At 37.0% G+C, this 20,079-nt stretch overlaps 1 protein-coding gene across 8 annotated transcripts in view; it reads left to right on the top strand.

Annotated features, from left to right (window-relative positions):
- LOC120634676 (IQ motif and SEC7 domain-containing protein 1) overlaps positions 1-20,079 on the top strand; it is a 221,369-nt gene that overhangs the window by 163,003 nt on the left and 38,287 nt on the right. For 2 of the 8 annotated variants that reach the window (XM_039905434.1, XM_039905433.1), the window contains exon 2: positions 11,412-11,813. The exons of the other annotated variants lie outside the window; for them this stretch is intronic. In XM_039905434.1, coding sequence (XP_039761368.1) covers positions 11,731-11,813 — 83 coding nt within the window. In that variant the 5' untranslated portion in view covers positions 11,412-11,730. The remainder of the gene's footprint in view (positions 1-11,411; positions 11,814-20,079) is intronic. 8 annotated transcript variants of the gene reach the window in all.

Here is a 20,079-nt window from a genome sequence, read left to right as displayed (position 1 = left end):
GTTAAATGAAATTTATAGGCTAAATTGTGCTACTTTGATTTATTTACATTATTGCAATTTTCTTAAGGATCTCCGATCTTCTTTCTTTTTTTTAATAATTAATAGCTTATAGCCTTTCTCGTTAATTGGGGGTATCCAACACTGAAATAATTTTTCAAAGCGGACAAACAAACTCTTCAGCTTTACATTATTATTGTATGATTTTATGGACTTTCTTCATAAACCTACCTATACTATTGTTCATTTAATAAATGTTTTATTTATATACGTTCATTAAAATAGAAAGATATCCATTCTTCGGAATAGTTGCGTAGTTGAAAACGGTTGGAAAACATAGTGTGAGAAATGATGTGAAACAAAACAAAAATGTTTGTATTAATTTCACTTTTACACTTTCTAAAGTTGCAATATAATGTGTCGTCATATTAAATTCAATTCTTCTTTATGGCTTTATCTGTGCCAACTGGAAACAAGGTACTTCGCTTATGTCTTGTAGATGGAGATTGTTCATCGAAAACAATGAAATGTTAAGAACCTTAGTAAAAAATTGTAATTAGATTGTAAGTTTTTAATCCAAGTAAGAATATTATGTAAATTTATTTATACATGTATGTTTTATGCACCTCCCACTATCTAATTTAATGGGCTTCGCACGCTCAGGTTGCCTTCAAAAGATCACTTTTAGTGATAAGGCCGCCTTTGCATTCTAACACGAAGTACTATTACCGTTTTCCTTATGTTTTTCATATTGTGTTGTGTTGCAATAAAGTTTTTCTATTATATTCTGTTTATAACACTCTAATAGGTCATCATAAGTTATTTTCATCTAGGTTCAACACAAGTAGGCGTCATCTACATTTGAATCTACTATGCGTTATATATAGGTACTATTGTTATCTATTTTTTTTATTGTATTTTATTTTATTATTACCTAGAATAATTCTAAGAGTTATTCTAAAGGTACTATTACCATAAAAACCTCTTCTGTATTTTTACCTATTTTATCATTTTACCTATTTTATGTGCTGAACATAGAATTTTAATACAGATATCCACACTTTACTTATATTAGTTTAGTTTTTCTATTAAAGAATTTTCAGTAGGTAACAACCCGGTCTCAACCCCGTGCCTCTGAGAGCACGTTAAGTCGTTGGTTCCGGTTATTACGGCTATTAAATCCCACCAACTCGCATTCGAGCAGAGTCTAGTGGGTCTAGGTTCTATAAGCGTCTTTCCTATTACAAACGAGGTCTGTGCCCAGCCGTGGGATGTAAATTGGCTGCAGATGATGATATAGTCCTTATAGTCCTACAATTTTATTGTTTGCTTTCAAATAGAAACATAATAAATCCGTTGACTTTTAGTATTAAATCTAGTTATTTTTAAAGAGCGAGATATCAAAGTTTCGTTATATAATTTAAGAGATTGGAAACATGATATTTATTAATTGTTTTTCATTGTTATTGAAATGATATCGCAGAATGAGATCAAGGTCTTTAATGACCGACTCCGGTATCGACCTTTGCGTGGGATACGAGAATAAAATAACCAATCGAAAATATAGGGTGATAACGGAAAACACATTAACCTTTTTATGGGAAAGTCATTATAATCATTTGTTGGCATCGAGATAGTTAAATGTTGGGGTAATATTGAATTTGTAAGGTTATCTGACTTTCATATTATTTATATTTGCAATAATTACTGTATGTATTTTTCATTGTTGTTTTGTTTCTTCTTTGTTTTCAAGGACAAATAAAAATTATTATTGTGTGAAATAAAATTGGTCAAATACTACTACCAGAATTTTCATATCCTTGTTCTATCTAGTCTTTGGAGACCGCTCAACAAAAGTTTATTTCTTATATAGATAAAAATATTCACAAATCGTAGATTCCCCTCGTAAAAACGCGTAAACAACATGCTTTGCATAAGAAATTAATGACGTTCGTACCATAAACAAACAACGAAACAAACTAAAAATGTAGTTTTTCCTTTTTTGAAGTCGATGCATTTAATACTTAATTGATACAAAAACAACCTGTTACAACAACAACAAGATACCACATTCACAAGTGACAAAAGCATTGACAAGGATATATATATATTTTAACAACAAATTGATAGTAATAAATGGTATGAGGTATGTATACCACACAAACCAGTATAACGAGTGATAAAATCGAAACAAATAAAGTGGGCAAGGTTGCTAGACAGCCGTTCGGCGCAGTGCCCAGCTACCCTGTGTCCAAGGCCGTGGGTTCGATTCCCACAACTGTAAAAATATTTGTGTGATGAACATGAATGTTTTTCAGTGTCTGGATGTTTATCTGTACATTATAAGTATTTATGTGAATTATATTCATAAAAATATTCATCTGCTGCATGCTATCTTAGCACCCATAACACAAGCTACGCTTACTTTAGGGCTAGATGGTGTATGTATGTATAGGGTATAGATGCGTGTATTGCCGTGGTATATTTATTATATTTTATTTAATATTAAACAAATCAAAGTATGATACATACTATCAAATGTCGGCGACTTTGTTGATGTAGAATTTATGACTTCTCTTGCTATTTAACAGATTGATTAAAAATATTACACACTATTATACACCCTCAACAGGAAAAAACTTCCTAAATTTAATTCTTGTATAACTAAATAGGGAAAACGTATAACTACAGGTATAGGGAAGCGGGGATAGCCTAGTGGGTGGGACTTCGGCTTCACTTTCAGTGGGCAGAGTTCCAATCCCAGCACGCACCTAAGAGGTGGCCTTCTAAGTTATGTGCGTTTTAAGCAATTAAACTATCACTTTCTTCAACGGTGAAGGCAAAAATGAGGAAACCTGCATTCCTTAGAGCTCTCCATAATGTTCTCAAAGGTGTGTAGAGCCCACCAATCCGCACTGGGCCAGCGTAGTGGACTACCGTCTAAACCCTTCTCACTGTGGTATCATTCTTAGCCCGTGCCCTGTAGTGCGCTGTTAATGGGTTGATATGATGGTGATGATGATTGTGATAGCTAAATAATAAAAAAAAAATACAGCAACAACTTCCATTACATATTTTACCGTCCATAAAAGGTGATTTACAAAAAAAACTGACATTAGTATTTTTTATCTGTAATCATAAATCTAAATATCCATGTTCGACTATCAACCAAACTCAAAAGTCAAATTCAAAATTTCTTTATTCATGTAGGCATATCTCAGGCACTTATTAAGCGTTGTAAGGGGATGGTGATAACTTCATTCGCCAACTTAAACCTAAAGCTACGAGGGCTCCGAACGCGCCCTGGTCTAAGAAGAGCCCACTACAAACTTAGCCGGGTATGTTTTTTTTTCGATCCTAATATCAGTAGATGTTTATAAATCGAACCTTCATTATATTCCCTTTGAGATTGATACATAAAACATGCTTTCTGAACTGATATCTGACACTTATAAACTCGCTACTTACCAAATTCTAGCTTAATGCTTCGAGTATCTAGTCTCGAGATTTTTTGTCGAGTCAGTGACCTTTCGCTATCTACACTTATGTTATAAAAAATAATTATTCATTTTTTTATTATATTAATATACAGCTAAATTACATAGCATGGAAGAACCTGGGGGTGGCCTATGCTAAAGCAAGGCAATCAAGCGTAACCGTTGTCTCGATAAGGAAATAAGATTGTTGAATAGGCTATAAATAAAATAAATAAATAAATAAATTACATATCTCTTATGATAAATAGCATAACTAAGGCCTCTAGAGAACCACTGCGGTAACTCACAAGTAGTCAGTATCGCTCCGAATATCAGCAGTAGGTACATTCCCCAAAGGATTGCAGGCTACACAAGTACACTCGCAAGCCCTGGCTAGTCTCCAAGTGACAGAAGTGAAACGGGGAAGTGGTGCCAAGGTCGTTATTGATTATGTCAGTGTATATGTCAGTTGTTAAACACCGCAGATATCGTTCAGTTTTCGTGTTTCGCATAATTGTTTTGTGGAACCTTTTAACTAGGCCACTTTGCATGCGTGCGATATTTAGTCGTGCGAAAGATTCCGATCTTTCTAGTACAATTGCATTGTAGACGGGAAACTCGAAAAATATTAACATTTTTCGTACGATTACGTGCGTAAAGCACCGAAGTCCTAAGTCGATTTCGTCTTGTCTATATGTTATAAGTTCTTATGTATATTATTCATCAGTTATCTTAGTACCCATAACACAAGCTACCTTACTTTGGGACTAGATGGCGATGTGTGTATTGTCGTAGTATATTTATTATTTATTTATTTTATGGTGCCACGTGGTGACGGCAGACCAAATGACAGTCTTCAGTTCAAGAATGTAAAGGAGAACGACTGGGATCACCAACTTGCCCTAGCGTGGATTATGTGCAAACCCTGCAGTTGAGACTTGAGAGGCCTTCAGTCGTCGTTTAGTTTAGATGTGGACAGAAATAAAGAAAATATACAAACAAACTCCCCGCTACTGGTTGGTACCACTAATGGTTGGTCGGCTTAAACGATTGTAAAGCTACATGTTAGTGATCATCGGGACCGACGCGATAGTTTCACATGCTCTCCGGGTATGGGGGAAGACTTCACCAATTGCCTAACTGTGAGCTACATCTGAAGGTGTTCATCATTAGAACACAGTACAGCCTCGGGTACCGAACCCAGGACCACGTGATTAATTGAAAATGAAAATTAACCACTCGACCAAAGAGGTAGATTTAAAGAACAAGTGTTATGAAAGGTCTATAAACGGCCTTTACAATCAATCAAGGCCACTTAAATGATTTCTTGCTTCACGAGTCACGTGCGAACAGCGCAAACAAAAACTTTTACTGTTTCTCTTACACTGGACGTCATGTTTTTATGAAAACGGAATAATTGGTGCAGATTACATTGAGAAAATCTTTTATTGTGATTATATAATCCATACAAAAAAAAACTTGGAAAATCAATTGGTTACATTATATTAAAACCGCCTTATCTCACACTTGTAATTGCAATGACGTCATCATATTGTTGTGGTTGTATTTTTTTGTTTTAGGTTACTGGAATATGTTATATATATCTTTATTGTGTGCGTGTGTATGTCACTGAACTCCACCTAAACGGTTGGACCGATTTGAATGTTTTTGTATGCGTTTGGGTGGCACCCTAAATGGTTTAGATTCACAAAAATCAGCCCGACTAATGGCGCTGGGGTCCGCTAGTACTTTTATAAAATTATAATTATATCTCTAAATCGAGCGATAAGGCCGCCAAATTATACCCTTTTATATTATCCTTCTTTTGTACTTGCATTTTTTTTTTGGTTTTCCATGTTGTGTACAATAAAAGTGTATCCATTCATTCGTTCCCCGGACGAGCTCTGACGCAAAAAGCTCCACTACTACTAGTACAACGCATAGTTACAACACCAAATAGTTAGAGGTCCGAAGTTCTAACTACTAGGCTACCATCACTTCGTTGGTACACTAATAAACCGTGAGAATTTTACTGTTAAAATGTAGTTTACGCACAATTTATCGCCTTCTGTTAATAACTTGCAGCCCGCGCAATCAAACAGCGACCGATACTGGCCGGAGATGTCGCCGCCTTCCACTAAGCTAACGCAAACAAAAACTCACTTAATTTGAATAGATTTAAAACACAAAGTCCGTTATCCGTGTTTTTACTACTTGTGTAAAGGAATTCGAAATGTAATGAAAACTTTAAGGTTATACTAAAATTATTGATTTATAATTGATTTCGAAAGGCATATAGACACTTAAGGTTTAGGGTGGGTTGAAATCCCATATTAATTACTGACACCAATAATAAAAATATATAAAATCTCTTTGACGTGTCATACATTTTTTTTTTGGTTTTGTGGCTCCAAAAGTACTGCAAAATTTAAAAAAAGTTTAAAATTCTAAATTCATTTATTTCAAGTAGGCTACTTTATAAGCACTTTTGAAACGTCAAGTATGTCTGTTTGTAGTGACTCTACCACCGGTTCAGAAGGCAGATTCTACCGATAAGAAGCCGGCAAGAAACTCAGCAGTTGCTCTTTTCCAACATAATTTTAGAATTCAACAATCATTGTTCTATCTTGTGTGGTATGAAAGCGGAGCGGCTTGCTTCCAGACAACCTTGTCATTAAGAAATTCATCAATAGTATAGTAAACCCGATGAATTAAATGTGTTTTTATACATGTTTTAAACTTACGTAATGGTAAATCTGCTATTACTTTCGGTATCATGTTATAAAAGCATATACTCATCCCCACAAACTGCACTGATTATGACAATTTTTCAACAAAAGGTACATGAACTCTATTTTAATTCTTCAATTATAAACTCTTTTAACCTTAAGAACTCTTCCTCAATTCACCCCATTAATTGGATACTACTATCGTAAACCTAGATTCAGGAGTTGTATTTAGTTTTTATAATAGTTTCTTGTGGCCTTTTTTGCAATGACTTTTTGCTTAGCTTTTTATACGGATTGGACTTTATCAAATTTATTTTTAATTTATATATTTCAAACAGCTTAAATAACATTCGGAGTTATGGTTTTAAACTTCTTTCAATGTACGCATTGCGTTTGGATGTTACTGTGTTACTGAAACTGAGTTAGAAATGTATTATTTAATACAGTATTTGATAGTCTCAGTTACTTACGAATGATGCAAAACAGAATATATTCTCTTAAAAAATATTATTTTTTTGCGAGCCTAAAAACAAAGACATTTAGTGTACAATTATAACTAAACTATACTAAATTGACTTAATTAGTAATGTAATTTTCTCAATATTTTTCGTGAAAAAGAATAGCACTTATTTATAAACCTGTCAATGTTGTTAATTTTTTTTTTAATTCGATTTTTTACGATAGCCCTGAACTGCAATATCTGCTGCAATTCATGATGCACTTCACACTAAGAAAATTAGCGGGCTAGCCTGTGAGGGGTATGGCAGTTCTATTAAACCCATTCCCCTAATCGGTGTCTAAGCGGCATCGTACCAGAACGAACAACCGCGACACGCCTTTTTAGTGCTTTTCCGGGTTTGCCCGCTACCATCTAAGACTTTCCACCGGCTGAAATTGCAATCCAAGAGCTAAAATGTACTTGGTAGAATGAGGAATAAAAAAAAATACTAAAAGACACAATGCCATGTCGAAGCCGATTAGTGGCCTATTAAACGGCCACGCCTCTTGCGTGCTCATCGTGATATACGATAATAAGGGATATACCTAATAAGTATCTATAATCTATATATATACATTTAAAACAAAATAAAAAACCCCTAACTTTCATTATCATGTACGTTATTCTACTGAATATGTAAACTGCCATTTTTAGCGGCGGCTACATGGACCGATTTTCATCAAACATAGCTAAGAAAGCTCACACACACACGCACACACACACACACACACACACACACACACACGCGCGCGCGCGCGCGCGCGCGCACGCACAGAAACACACACACGTACGCATAAACTAATACTTCGATTTCGTCAGGTTTTATAAATATTATTTTGAAATATCGCACTGCATTTGATATTTGCTCCAAACGGTCCAACTGCCAAGACATTCAATATCAAGTAATCGAAACCTTCGTGGGTATGATGACATTGAAAGATTATATTGCGCCAAGTAATATTACACCGTTTAATACTGTCCCATAATTTTAATTTACGCTCGGCACCTGTTACTGCTGGACGATATTCATATTTATATGGATAGAACTAGAGTATACCTATATGGAAGCAGGCGTTGTTTTGTGGAATTCCATAATTTAAAGTGGAGTTGTTTTTGATGCTTTAATATTAGTGTACACGGCTTCCGTGTGTTATTAGTTTTGTGTATGGTAAATTATCATATGAAAAATTAGCTAAGACTGTTAAAAATCTAAGTCTGATAATTAGTTTAAAATCAGATAATTGATTAAATAAATTATATCTTGGTCTTATTCGTTGAGTGTTAAGTTATGTACGTGTGAGATTTTATAATCATATTGTAATGGGAAATTCGTGTTCTTTCTTTATACCTATTGCATGCGCCGGATACGTTACGAACTTAGCTCGAAAATAGGGCGTGATTCGGTTTATTCCAACAGTTTGTTTTCTTCATTTTATTTTGTTTATGATTAACGCTGGTAGTAATAAATGTAGGAATAAAAACGATTTTCTGTCGCTGTAGAAAGAACTCTCGGCACTATCCCGTTCTCTTGCTGTAATTCCTATCTACAAAGGTTGCCTGTAAGAGATTGCTTGCAGCAATAAGGCCGCCTTGGCATGTCTACATTGTGTACTGTATACTCCTTACTGTTTATTTTCCTGTATGTTATAATAAAGTTTATCTTCTTCTTTTTCATTATCAGCATCGTCAACCCATTATCGGCCCACTACAGGGCTTGGGTCTCCTCTTAGAGTGAGTACACCACGCTGGCCAAGTGCGGTTTAGTTGTTCACTCGTCATTGAAAATATTACAACGAATCCGTGAGGCACGTAGGTTTCCTTCACCGTAAACATGCCTTTTGCCCGTTATGTAATTGCTTGAATTAAAAACGCACATAAGTAAATTAGAAGGTGCGTGCCGGAACTCGGTCCCCCTAAAGGGAAGCCGGAACCTTATCACAATGTTATCACCGCTTCTAGAAAGAACAGTGAGATGGTGAATAAATACCAAAAAATCATCTTAACATCGAACGATACTCCGTAGAATGTTTAACCTAGTAGCATTGTAAAGAACCGAATTCCATTGTGTATCCGAATTGTGAAAGTTTTTTTTGAATAACTATTGTGCATATCTTTGTGCAATTTCGTAAATAATAAGTACGATTATAATTATCGTACTCATTATTTTATGTCTGTATTGATTCAAAGACGCTGCGCAAACGTCGTTTTTTTTGGGTCGTGGATACCATCTCAGGAAACTGCGGGAGTTTTGTTCGGTTTGCGACTACCAAACTCTGGTGGCATTTTGACACTATGTTGGTGCTTGCTTCCCATCAAATAAAGTGTCTTAATTATAAATAAACGACAATAGACACATCGCCATCTAGTCTCAATTTTTTTTTTATGAATAACTAGCGGACCCTCGCGACTTCGTCCGTGTCAACCTTAAAAGATGAACTGTTTTTTTGGAATTTTTAAAGTTTTCATTACTTTTTATTCCACTGCAAGGTTAGATCTTGACTGAATCCTCACCTGCTGATAAGTGATGATGCAGTCTAATATGTGCTAACCTATAAGGGGTATGCCAGTTATAATAAACCCATATGTCAATAAGCGACATCGTGCCGATCGCTTAAAGGTACGTCTTTGTTGGTTGCGTTGTAAAAATAATAAATATTCTATTTATATATTTTTTTATGCAGTATGTATATTTTTGTAATTTATGTTTATTATTTAAGTATTACTTTGTGTACACCCTAACCCTTCTTCTTAACTTCATGTACTCAATTTGCTTTGGTAGGTTGCCTGGTACAGATCGCTTTTAAGCGATAAGGCCGCCTATTGTACCTTTTCTTCTTTATTTTAATTGTTTTTTTTTCTCTCTAATGCTTGTTTTTTTTTATTTTGGTGTACAATAAAGTGGATTTTATTAATTCATTTCATTCCCAAATCCTCTGGGGGGGGATTGAACTCGCGACCTCACACGTAAATACTCAGCGCTCGCCGCTGCGCTAGAAAGGTCAAGCATTACTCGCATAAAGCACATTAAATTCCGCGTTTCATTGTAATGGAGCGGCTAAGTTGGTCACTGTTTCGTGCTAGTCACGGACAGACAAATTACGCCTATGATGGATGACTGTTGAGCTCTTGATTTCAGGCATTCATATGTTAATGTGGTATATGGTGCCTAGTCATTGTACTTTCTTCTATTATTATAGAAGTTTCCCCATTTATTGCCGCATTGGGACCGCATTACGTTTGCAAATGTGCTTCTTTGTGCGATTTTTTCATATATTCTGATTCCAGTTTTTTTTTAATGACCTGCGTTACCACAGACATTAGTTAGGAAAGCTTTTATTGGCTTTTTTTTTTAATCGAGGCTGTATTCAACCGTGAGATATGTATGACTAAGATAACTATCAAATATTTTACTCTATTCATCATTACAAACTGGCTCTTAAAAACTTAGCTGTAGCTACACAATTGATAGTTTTTTTTTTAATTTTGCTCGCCTTACTGACTCTCCCGAACATATTATACATAAAAATTTGATACTAAAAGCGTTTTATTTCTTGCTTTAAAAAGAGTTTTTTTAGTTATAATTGCATAAATAATGAAAATAAAATAAGTATTTGTAAAATCTAGTTGGTACATATATTTATATTAGTTTATTATATATGTTCCTGACATGCTTTAAAATCTTAATGTAAATTAAATCAATGTTATCTAAATTATGTATTTTATTCATCAGTCATCTAAGTACCCAACCTACGCATAGTTTGGGGCTAGATGGCGATGTTTTTACTGTCGTAGTAGGTATATTTATTTTATTTATTTATTAAAATGATATCAGAGTGGTTCTTTGACAATTCATTGTCTTCTGATTTTTCGTAAACCCTAATAACTTTGAAGTAACAAAAATATTGGTACAATGTCCGACTTAACTTTCCTCGGGCGTATTTTTTTATCGACGAAGCCTTTCTTCACATTTACGTTGTTCGTTGGGTAATAGTTACAAATTGAGCGTCGTTAGGAAATGCCATTAGCGACGGCTTGTTTGGTAGACTACAGGCGGTCGATAACGCACCGTAAATTAATAACTATCAAGCCTACCCATATTGTTAATAAAATATCGCTTCCATTTGCTGATACATTTGTAACTACGTTTTAAGTCTCAAAAATCATCATCATCATACCAAACCAGTACCTTCCCACTACAGTATCGCTAGCATGGGCTGGAGAAAATTACATCTTCGGGAAAAGGATAAAAATGTATCTGCTCCCACAGCTTTATCAACTCTCAGAGCACTGGCGCACAAATGGAAATAATATCCAAATAATATATGTGTAATAATAAACGGTGGCAAACTTTTCTTATTCCGCCTGCAGCAGCTATTAGAAGGTGGACAAGTTAATTCTGTCACCTGTCAGGGGATATAATTGGGGGATATAATTTTTATCTCCTGCGTGTGCTAGCCCTGCTGAGCACGGGTCTCTCCCACAGTGAGAAGAGTAGTCCACCACGCTGGCACAGTGCGGATTGGTGGACTCCACACATTTTTGAGACACATACATCCTTAATATGTTTTCCTTCCCCGTTGAAGGTGAATCGCACATAAATTAAAATTAAGAAAAGTACTCGAATTCAGCCCCCCGAAGTCCTAACTACTAGGTTGCCACCGCTTCCGATTTTTATCTCAACAATATTTGTTAATAATTAAACCTCTCCAGATTCACATTGACATAAAAGCGACTCGAATAATTAAACAGTTCGAATTTATTTCGAAAGTGCATAATTGAAACTTTATCGACAATAAAGTGCGATCATAAATACATCCAGTTACGAAGGATACTTTTTTAAAACGTTGTGTAATGTGATTTGAAGTGAAAAGTGTTTGATCCTAAACGGAATTCAGTGCCAATAATTTATATGATGAAATTAAAATAAATATCTTAAGCACCGCTTTGCTAACACGCCAAAGTGGCGAGATCAGAGTCGAGGCTTGTGTTAGTGGGGGATGGAATTGAGGATGAATGCTGTTGCCCTGGCATGAGGATCGGTGATATTGGCGGAGTGCTCCTTGAAGCTGCGAAACTGACGAGATCTTGGTTCTGTCAGAAGCCTGGTTACGGGTAAGTTTAATAAATAAATAAAGTAGCAACAGAGAGATCGCCACAAAGCAAGCATAGCTTGTGTTATGGGTACTTAGATAATTGATGAATAATAATGAACAATATATAGATACTGAAAAACATTCACGTTTATCGCACAAATATTTCCCAGTTGGGGGAATCGAACCCAAAGCCGTAGATTCCGAAAGCAGGGTCACTGCCCACTGCGCTAATCTTCTGACAAAAATTATAACCCTATTAAGGTTTCAATATAATTAAAATTTTTCAATAAAAAAGATGATAGTTTTAAGATTTTTCAACCTCACCTGAGATTATATTTAAAGTAGCGAACAATTTAGCTTTATTTTTCATCAAAAAGAATTATTTGAAAGTGGACATGATAATGAACGCTTCATGTGCTGACAGGCCTAAATAAATATTTTTTTTAATTCGAACGTTCATTTGAAATTTGCATCGTTGATTTGGACGATATCACGAAAAGAGGCTTTAAACGGTTGAAATAAAAAGCCATATAGTTTGATGGAAAATAAATCGCAAGAAAATGACGAAAACACAAACTGGGGCTTACAACGTTTAACCCCGAGCGAAATGTGTGTTTAAAAAATCCAACCTAACCAACTTTTAGAGAAGCAATTCGCTTTCATCCACCGCATACTGGAATCGTTGAAAAACGAAAGCCGCAACCCATTTCGTCATAGCAGGCAATCTCGTTCACTAACAACGCTGCCCACTTTAATAACAGACTATTTTTCCTCAAAACTGGGTCGTTCCTGCGCCGAGCCGAGCGCATTCAACCGTATTAATCAAGTCGGTGCAACTGAATAGTAGCCCGTCCCCCCCACTCACAATGGAGGGGATGTCTCGCTCCATTTGACAAATAAACTGTGCTCGCGATACTCAGCCCAAAGCTCGGGCAAGTGATCTAAATAGCCCGACAGTTATGAACCTTTAGAAGAAACTTGGAAGCACGATCTTCGATCAGCTTTACCATCACCATTTTACCATCGTGTGAAACAGTGATAGCCCAGTGGGAAGCACTTCGACTTCACCTTCGGGGGGCCGAGTTAGAATCCACGCGCCTCTAACTTTTCTAAGTTATGTGCGTTTTCAGCAATTCAAATATCACTTCGTTTAACGGTGAAGGTAAATCGTGAGGAAATGTGTGGTGGGTATTTTGATATAAATACGACTGCATTATCGATGCACCGCAGTCCTACATGGACTCGAACGATGAAAAGATACCTCCCGGTGTCTTAGACACTCCTAGACTAAAGGCCTTTCCCAACACGGGCAGACGCGTTGGTGATCACAGTAGCAAAGATAACGCTGCTGTCTGATCTCCGTTCTTGAACCTTAGTTACCTCTTACGACACCAACGGGAAGACAAGGGTTTGGCGACCACTGTATGATCTGCCGTTACCGCATTACACGGAATGCATTACTGACCAGCGCGCAACAACGGCAGGGCAGAGCATTTTTAGCTTTACCGAACTTAAATTCATACGTAAGTAATAGAAACAAATTACAGATTCCAATGTCTAGACATTGGCCCTAAGGCATAAAAGGGGTTTCCCCGGTTCGGGTAGCATTCAATTCGCAAACTTATCTTCAGTAAAAAAATAACTCTTGTACTTTTCGCAGCCATTATTATAAAATATTATTCGCATGCGGATTTTAAAGCATATTTTTAGTGAAGTCGCATTTTAATGAATCCTCACAACGTGACCTAAAATCTTTTTAATTGAAATACGCCGCAGGAAACCTGAATGATAACCATTCTTCAAAGGTTCGCGTTAACCAGGAATATGTTAAATGCGCGGTTTATTTTTTAAAAGAAATGTTCCATGATATGTTTTATAATGGGTAACTATATATTCTGTGGACTATTGGAATATTTCCAACGGAGTGAAGATGTTAATAATGAACTATTTTTGTAAACTCTTATCGCTATTTATTTTTGGGAGCCCATCTATTCAGTGACTAACTAGTCACCGCCTAATAACTTTGCCACGTTTGTCTTTTTGCTAAAATGTTTGTCTACGGTCACAGACAAAAAATATTATATCCCCTGACAGGGGGTACAATTAACGTGTCCACCTTCTAAAGCAAGGTAATATATGGAATAGAAGAAGTTTACTGTTCACCCCCGTTTATAACACATATATTATTTGAATATTACCTATTGCCACTTGTGCACCAATGCTCTGAGAGAACCTAATGTTAAAGCTGAGAAGTTAATTTTTTATCGTTTCGCCGGGGAGTTAATTTTCTCCGGCTCATGCTCGCCGCGCTGTTCGGATCCTATTGTGTAAGCAATGATCGCGAGTGCTACGCCTGCCGCAAGCTTGTTGTGAGATACGTAATCACCCTCCGACCGGCGAAAAAACATAGTATTTGGTAGTAACCTACGTATTTGGTTTATTTTCAAGAACAAAAAATTGCGTCATCCACCCCCTTGTTTCGGAGAACGCATTAAGGTCTCAGTAATTATCACTAATAACGCTTAATATGCGGTCGCCACCCCCATCAATAACAAAGATCCCCTGAACATGGGAAAGACAAGTCACATTTACCTAAGACATTATTATTATTATTATTTTTAATCGAGGAGTAAAAAATCCCTTCGGACTTCTGCCTGATGGCAGGCATGTCCGACTTGCACGGACTAAAACAAACCCCCCCCCCCCTGTCTGCCAGGTCTGCACGGAACCGCTTGGCATTACTTCATGCCGACCTTCTTTAAGCGTTTTATCTTTTCCTTCTCATCTCTTTCTCGTTCCTCTCTTCTCACCATTAGCATTCCTCTTCACTGGAGATCATGCGCGCTATCAGATTCGGGGAGTCTACATTACTGCTCGCTCCCTGTGCTAAAGATCTCAAGTCTGTGCAAGCAGGACATTCAAAAATAGCATGCGTTGGGGTGTCTTCCTCTCCACAAAAGTAGCACTCCTCTCTTGGGGCTTACCCAATTGCGAAAAGGTAGGTGTTGAACACCCCGTGGCCACTGAGCGCCTGAGTGATCCATCGGTCCACATTTCCGTGACCTATGACATTATGTAAACAAGTTAGCGGCCAACGCTTGGCGATAATGTTAAGCCTATTGTGCTTGTAATTACACCAGCAACCACGCCCTTCAGGCCGGAACAGCACTACAGCTTGGCGGCAAAAACTTCTAACTTCAGAACTACTTCCCTCGAGGAAATCATTATTGTAAACCCATTGCCGGCTTACTACAGGGCACGGGCCTCCTCCAACTAAGGAGGGTGGAGGTCGCAGTTCACCACGCTGACTTTACGCGCATTTGAGAACGTTATGCAGAACTCACAGGCATGCAGTTTTCGCCTCGATGCTTTCCCTCACCGTTAAAGCGAATTACATTTTAAATTTATCAAATAAAAAAAACGGATATAATACCGAAAAGTAAGAGGTGCGTGCCGGGGATCGAACTCGGTCATCCTGAATGGAAGGCCGAAGCTCTAACCACTACGCCATCACCTCTTCCATAAAACTCCACTACCACAGCGGAAAACGCAATGACCCGACTTCATTCCAATAAGTGGGGGGTCGTTATAACAACACAGTTGAAAAACACTACTGTGCAGTTTAATTGGAACATACACTTTGAATTTTGCCATTTAGGCCACGCTGAGGCTTTGTTCTGGCGCCGCTCCAACGAAGACTGGAAACCAGCGTATAAACGAATGAGCTTGGATTGTTATTTTTCTTGGGAAAAATAACGAACACGTATTTCACTATTGATTTTTATGGAGATCGTTACCGTTACCATAAGAGTATAAGATAACTCGGAAATAAGAGTTATTAGTGATTAAAGATTTTAAACTATGATTTTCGTGTTTAATCAATACTTCTTATAGTTGAACTATATTATGAAAATTAAGCTTAATTTGCTATACTCCGCGAACAGCAGCAGAATCTGTATGGTGTAATTTATAATTACTTCAATCCGTATACTCCACATCAAACAGATCCTCGGCAATGTACCCTCTACGCACGTTTCGCTCCGAAACCGGAGCATCCTCAGGAGATGTTGACTTTACAATGAATAATTGTTAAGTCTTGTCATTGCCGAGGATCTGTTTGGTGTGGAGTATACGGATTGAAGTAATTATAAATTACACCATACAGATTCTGCTGCTGTTCGCGGAGTATAGCAAATTAAGCTTAATTTTCATAATATATTATGGATTACCGCAAAGTAACGCCTGCTTCTATCCAATATTTATAGTTGAACGTGTACACCACCATATCATTTTGGGAATTGCCCATATTTCGACCCAGTTGCATCGATCGTGATCACGAAGGTACTGCGTAGGTACAAGATGTCAAGTTAGATGATACGGGATGAATCTGACTACCCGCTTTCGTGTGCTTTTTGTCGGTGTTTTACGAACTGTTCGACTTACGAACTACACTGACAACGTCACTTTTTTATTGAGACACTTTTTACTTTCTTGGTTTGCATAATTGTACCGCTGGATTCCACACAATTGCTATTTTAAACCGGAAGCATAAAAACTTCAAGCGTGAGGACGGTTTTAGATTAGCAAATACCTAATAATTAAAATACCTTCATAATAATGCGAGTAGGTATATCAAACCTCTACCTATTGCCGTTATCAATATCGAGTAATAACGAGCCATATAATCACGTTTGTTGTATGGGACTCCCTTAAATACTTATTTTATTCGGTTTTTTAGTATTTGTTATTAGCGGCATCGGAAATACACCATTCGTGAACATTATCACGGTTCATGAGATAAAGCCTGGTGACTGTCGGACAGACAGACAGACAGACGGCCAGTGGAGTCTTAGTAATACGGTCCCGTTTTACCCTTTAGGTACGGAACTCTAAAAACTTTTGGTAGATTAAGAAAAAATAACTTTAAATTTGAATTCGGTTATTTCGGTTATCGTCAACATAATTAAAAACACTGCAATAAGTAATTGAATTGTAACATTAACTTTTCCGTTTGGGCCGCTGCGAAGCGTTATTTTGGCGCATCTCCAACAGAAGCGAGAGGGCGGTGTATAATTGGCAGGCAATATTAATTGTTAGCGGGGTTTATCGCATAATACGATCTTGCTGATGTTATGCAGTATATAGGAGCTGATGCCCGTGGCTTTTTTCGCATAGAATTTCTGGTTTTCATTCACGGTCAGATGCTGAAAAAGAGTAGCTGCCGAGTTTCTTGTTTTATCTTCTGAGAAGGACTATAATAAATAAAAGAAAATATACTACGACGATGAACACATCGCCACCTAGCCCCAAAGTAAGCATAGCTTGTGTTACGGATACAAAGATGACTGATGAATATTTTTACGAATATTATACGTTATATTATATATATATTATTACTTATAATATACAGATAAACACCCAGACACTGAAAAACATTCATGTTCGTCACACAAAGATTTTCCAGTTGTGGGATTCGAACCCACGGCCTTGACTCAGGAAGCAGGTTCGCTGCCCACAGCGCCAATCGGCCGTCAACATGCCGACTTGCTCCTCTGACGAGATTTTGGAGCAATAATTATATATAAAAATAGCCATATTTTAATTTTCCTATGAATATAGATTATTATGTAAAACGTAATGAAAATATGCGGCAATATTATAATGAAAATGCTAATTTCAGTTGTAGAGAAATACGGGCGGATGACCGTAAAATTACTAAATAATCTTTATATTATTCTAGCTGTGCCTGGTGGAGTAACCCGCCATAATACAAACGAACAAATTTTCAGAACGGCGGAATTCGAACCCGCATCTTTCCGACAATTGCGGCGTGTTTTGCGGTTTGCAGATGTGGGTTAAAATACTGTTTGTTACGATATGTTACACCTTCTTATTTATATATATTTATTTATTTATTTAATGGACAATCAACAGGTTACAATAACTCTTATAAAACTAAACAAAAAGTGAAAAAACATATTAATGTAATATTGTAGACCCACTAAGAGACTGCCACAACTTGCGAATAAAAAACTAGAATATCAGTTAGCATGAGAAAAAACGATTAAGAAGAGTGACATGAGAGTTGTAAGATCCATCAAGCTGTGACATAAACTAGCCGGATCTAGCCGCGAACAAAAACATACATTTTAGAATTAATTACAAAGAAAACAAATACTTAAATTATATATAAAATAATTTAAAAAAAATACCCTATTCTCTCTCTAGTAAAACAATTCTAATCACGAGGGCACATATCGCGAGTAAATAACCTCTTGCCACCAAAATCAATATAGCGGTCCAAGAAACTTTCATACCGTAGAAAAACAGCAAAAATTGTCGATTATGTTCTAACCCTTTATGCCTATATCGGGTGTAAAATACAATTAACAGTACTTATTTCATAATGTACTATTTTAAAACTTCAAGCCTATTAGTTAGTACTCTATCTCCAACATAACAATTTACTATTCATTCCTCCTCCAGCACTCTGGCCAAATGGGGATTCATGGACTTCAAACGCCTTTGAGAACATTATGGAGAACTCTCAGGCACGCAGATTTCCTCGCAATGATTTTCCTTATCTTTAAAGCAAGTGATTTTTAATTGCTTTATATACACAAAGTCGGGGCTCAAACTCGGTACTCGTATACAAAAGCCGAAGTCTTACCCACTAGGCTATCGCTGCTATGAATCTATAGAAGCCTTCAATTTCAAACCTCATTTTGCATTAAACTCAAACATCTACAGAATATGCAGTAAATCGGAAATCAATTTAGTTTTGGAATTGCTTGCGACGTAGATATTCACGCTAAGCTATAGGATATGCGTCTTAGGAAGTTGGATATAACTTATATGAGGTTTTGGTGTCGATAAAGTTCCGCGTAAGTAAGCAAATTCATATAACATGCTAAGCTGTTTGGCGTGCGCTTTAGTTGGACTTTGTAACTTCGAGGGGTAAGCTGGACCTTGTTATTATGATTACCTAGTTCTGACGACCTCCATGGCACAGTGGCGATAGCTGTGGTCTAGTATTTTGAAGGTCCCGGATGAGATTACCGAAAAGAATTTTCCCTGCACTGGTCTGGTTCTTCGGCCCTTAGTAGTTACCACCCTACCGACACAAAGGTGCGTAGCGATTTTGCGTTCCGGTACGATGTCGCGTAGAAACTTCTATGCGACATCAGATAAGCCCGTTACCATATTCGACATCATCTCTTTGCAACGAGTGAGATTACAATCAACGGCTTACCTGTAGTGGAGTTTAAAAAGTCCCCCAAATTAAATCTCCGGCTACTTTGACAGCCTTGAAAATCATGCCCGTGGTTTCTTTTCGCGGAACAAAAAGTAGCAGTTTCTTGTACTTCATACATCTATCATCAATGTCAATCAATAGCCTTTAACAGTCCACTGCTGGGCTAAATCTCTCTCTCTCTCTCTGGTCGTTTCTTCATCATTGAAGAACGTGGTTCTGGTGAGATCACAACTTCGCGTTGGTAAACTGTCTCCATCGGCTTCTGTTGGAGGCCATTTTGTAGATTGTCTATCAAATCGCTGGGCTAAATACCTATTCCAATATCAGGGTTTGCCTATGATCACCACGCTGAGCAGACGGTTTGGTGATCGCAGTAGATGGTAGTAGCTGCACAGAAAACGCTGCTGTAAGGGGCAGCTGTTTTATCATCTTAGTCGCTACGTACGAGACCCGTTGGAAAAGAGAAGGGTTGATGGCAACTGTATTATCATCTGCCGTCATCACAAGGCACTCGCCACATCTATAGGTACAAAAAATTTTGTCGTCTACTTTGTTCATTGCTTGTCAGTTAGTAATGGACAAACGGTGCAATCCAAGAAACACGCTTTCGAATTTATAATATCAGTACGATAAACGGCCCGTATCTAATATCGGGAACTGTTCAAATTACAGTGTGCATCGGCTGCCAACTTTCTACAACTAACTTCGTGACTATCCGCCGATGTTCTCAACGCTAAGTAACAGCACACGACTTTGGGATTTCTAGCAGACCTCAGTAAACATGTCGCTTAATTCGTACGTGGATTTTAACAATAAACGAAAGACCAAATCCTGATGTCTAATATGAGTTTTTTAGCAAGTTTTGCAATCAGTATTGGGTTTTTGTATTAAGAAATTTCCAGTACTACCCCCCCGTGCCAAGTTTGAAAAAGAATAATAATAATAATATATTTCTTGAATCAAAAAAAAAAGTAGACATTTCTCTTGCGTTAGTTTAAACTGTGTTACAGGAGACAGTGTGATCCCTTAA

This window comes from Pararge aegeria, chromosome 24 (genome assembly GCF_905163445.1).
Source record: "Pararge aegeria chromosome 24, ilParAegt1.1, whole genome shotgun sequence".
NCBI lineage: Eukaryota > Metazoa > Arthropoda > Insecta > Lepidoptera > Nymphalidae > Pararge > Pararge aegeria.
This window is presented reverse-complemented; position numbering and strand designations above follow the sequence as displayed.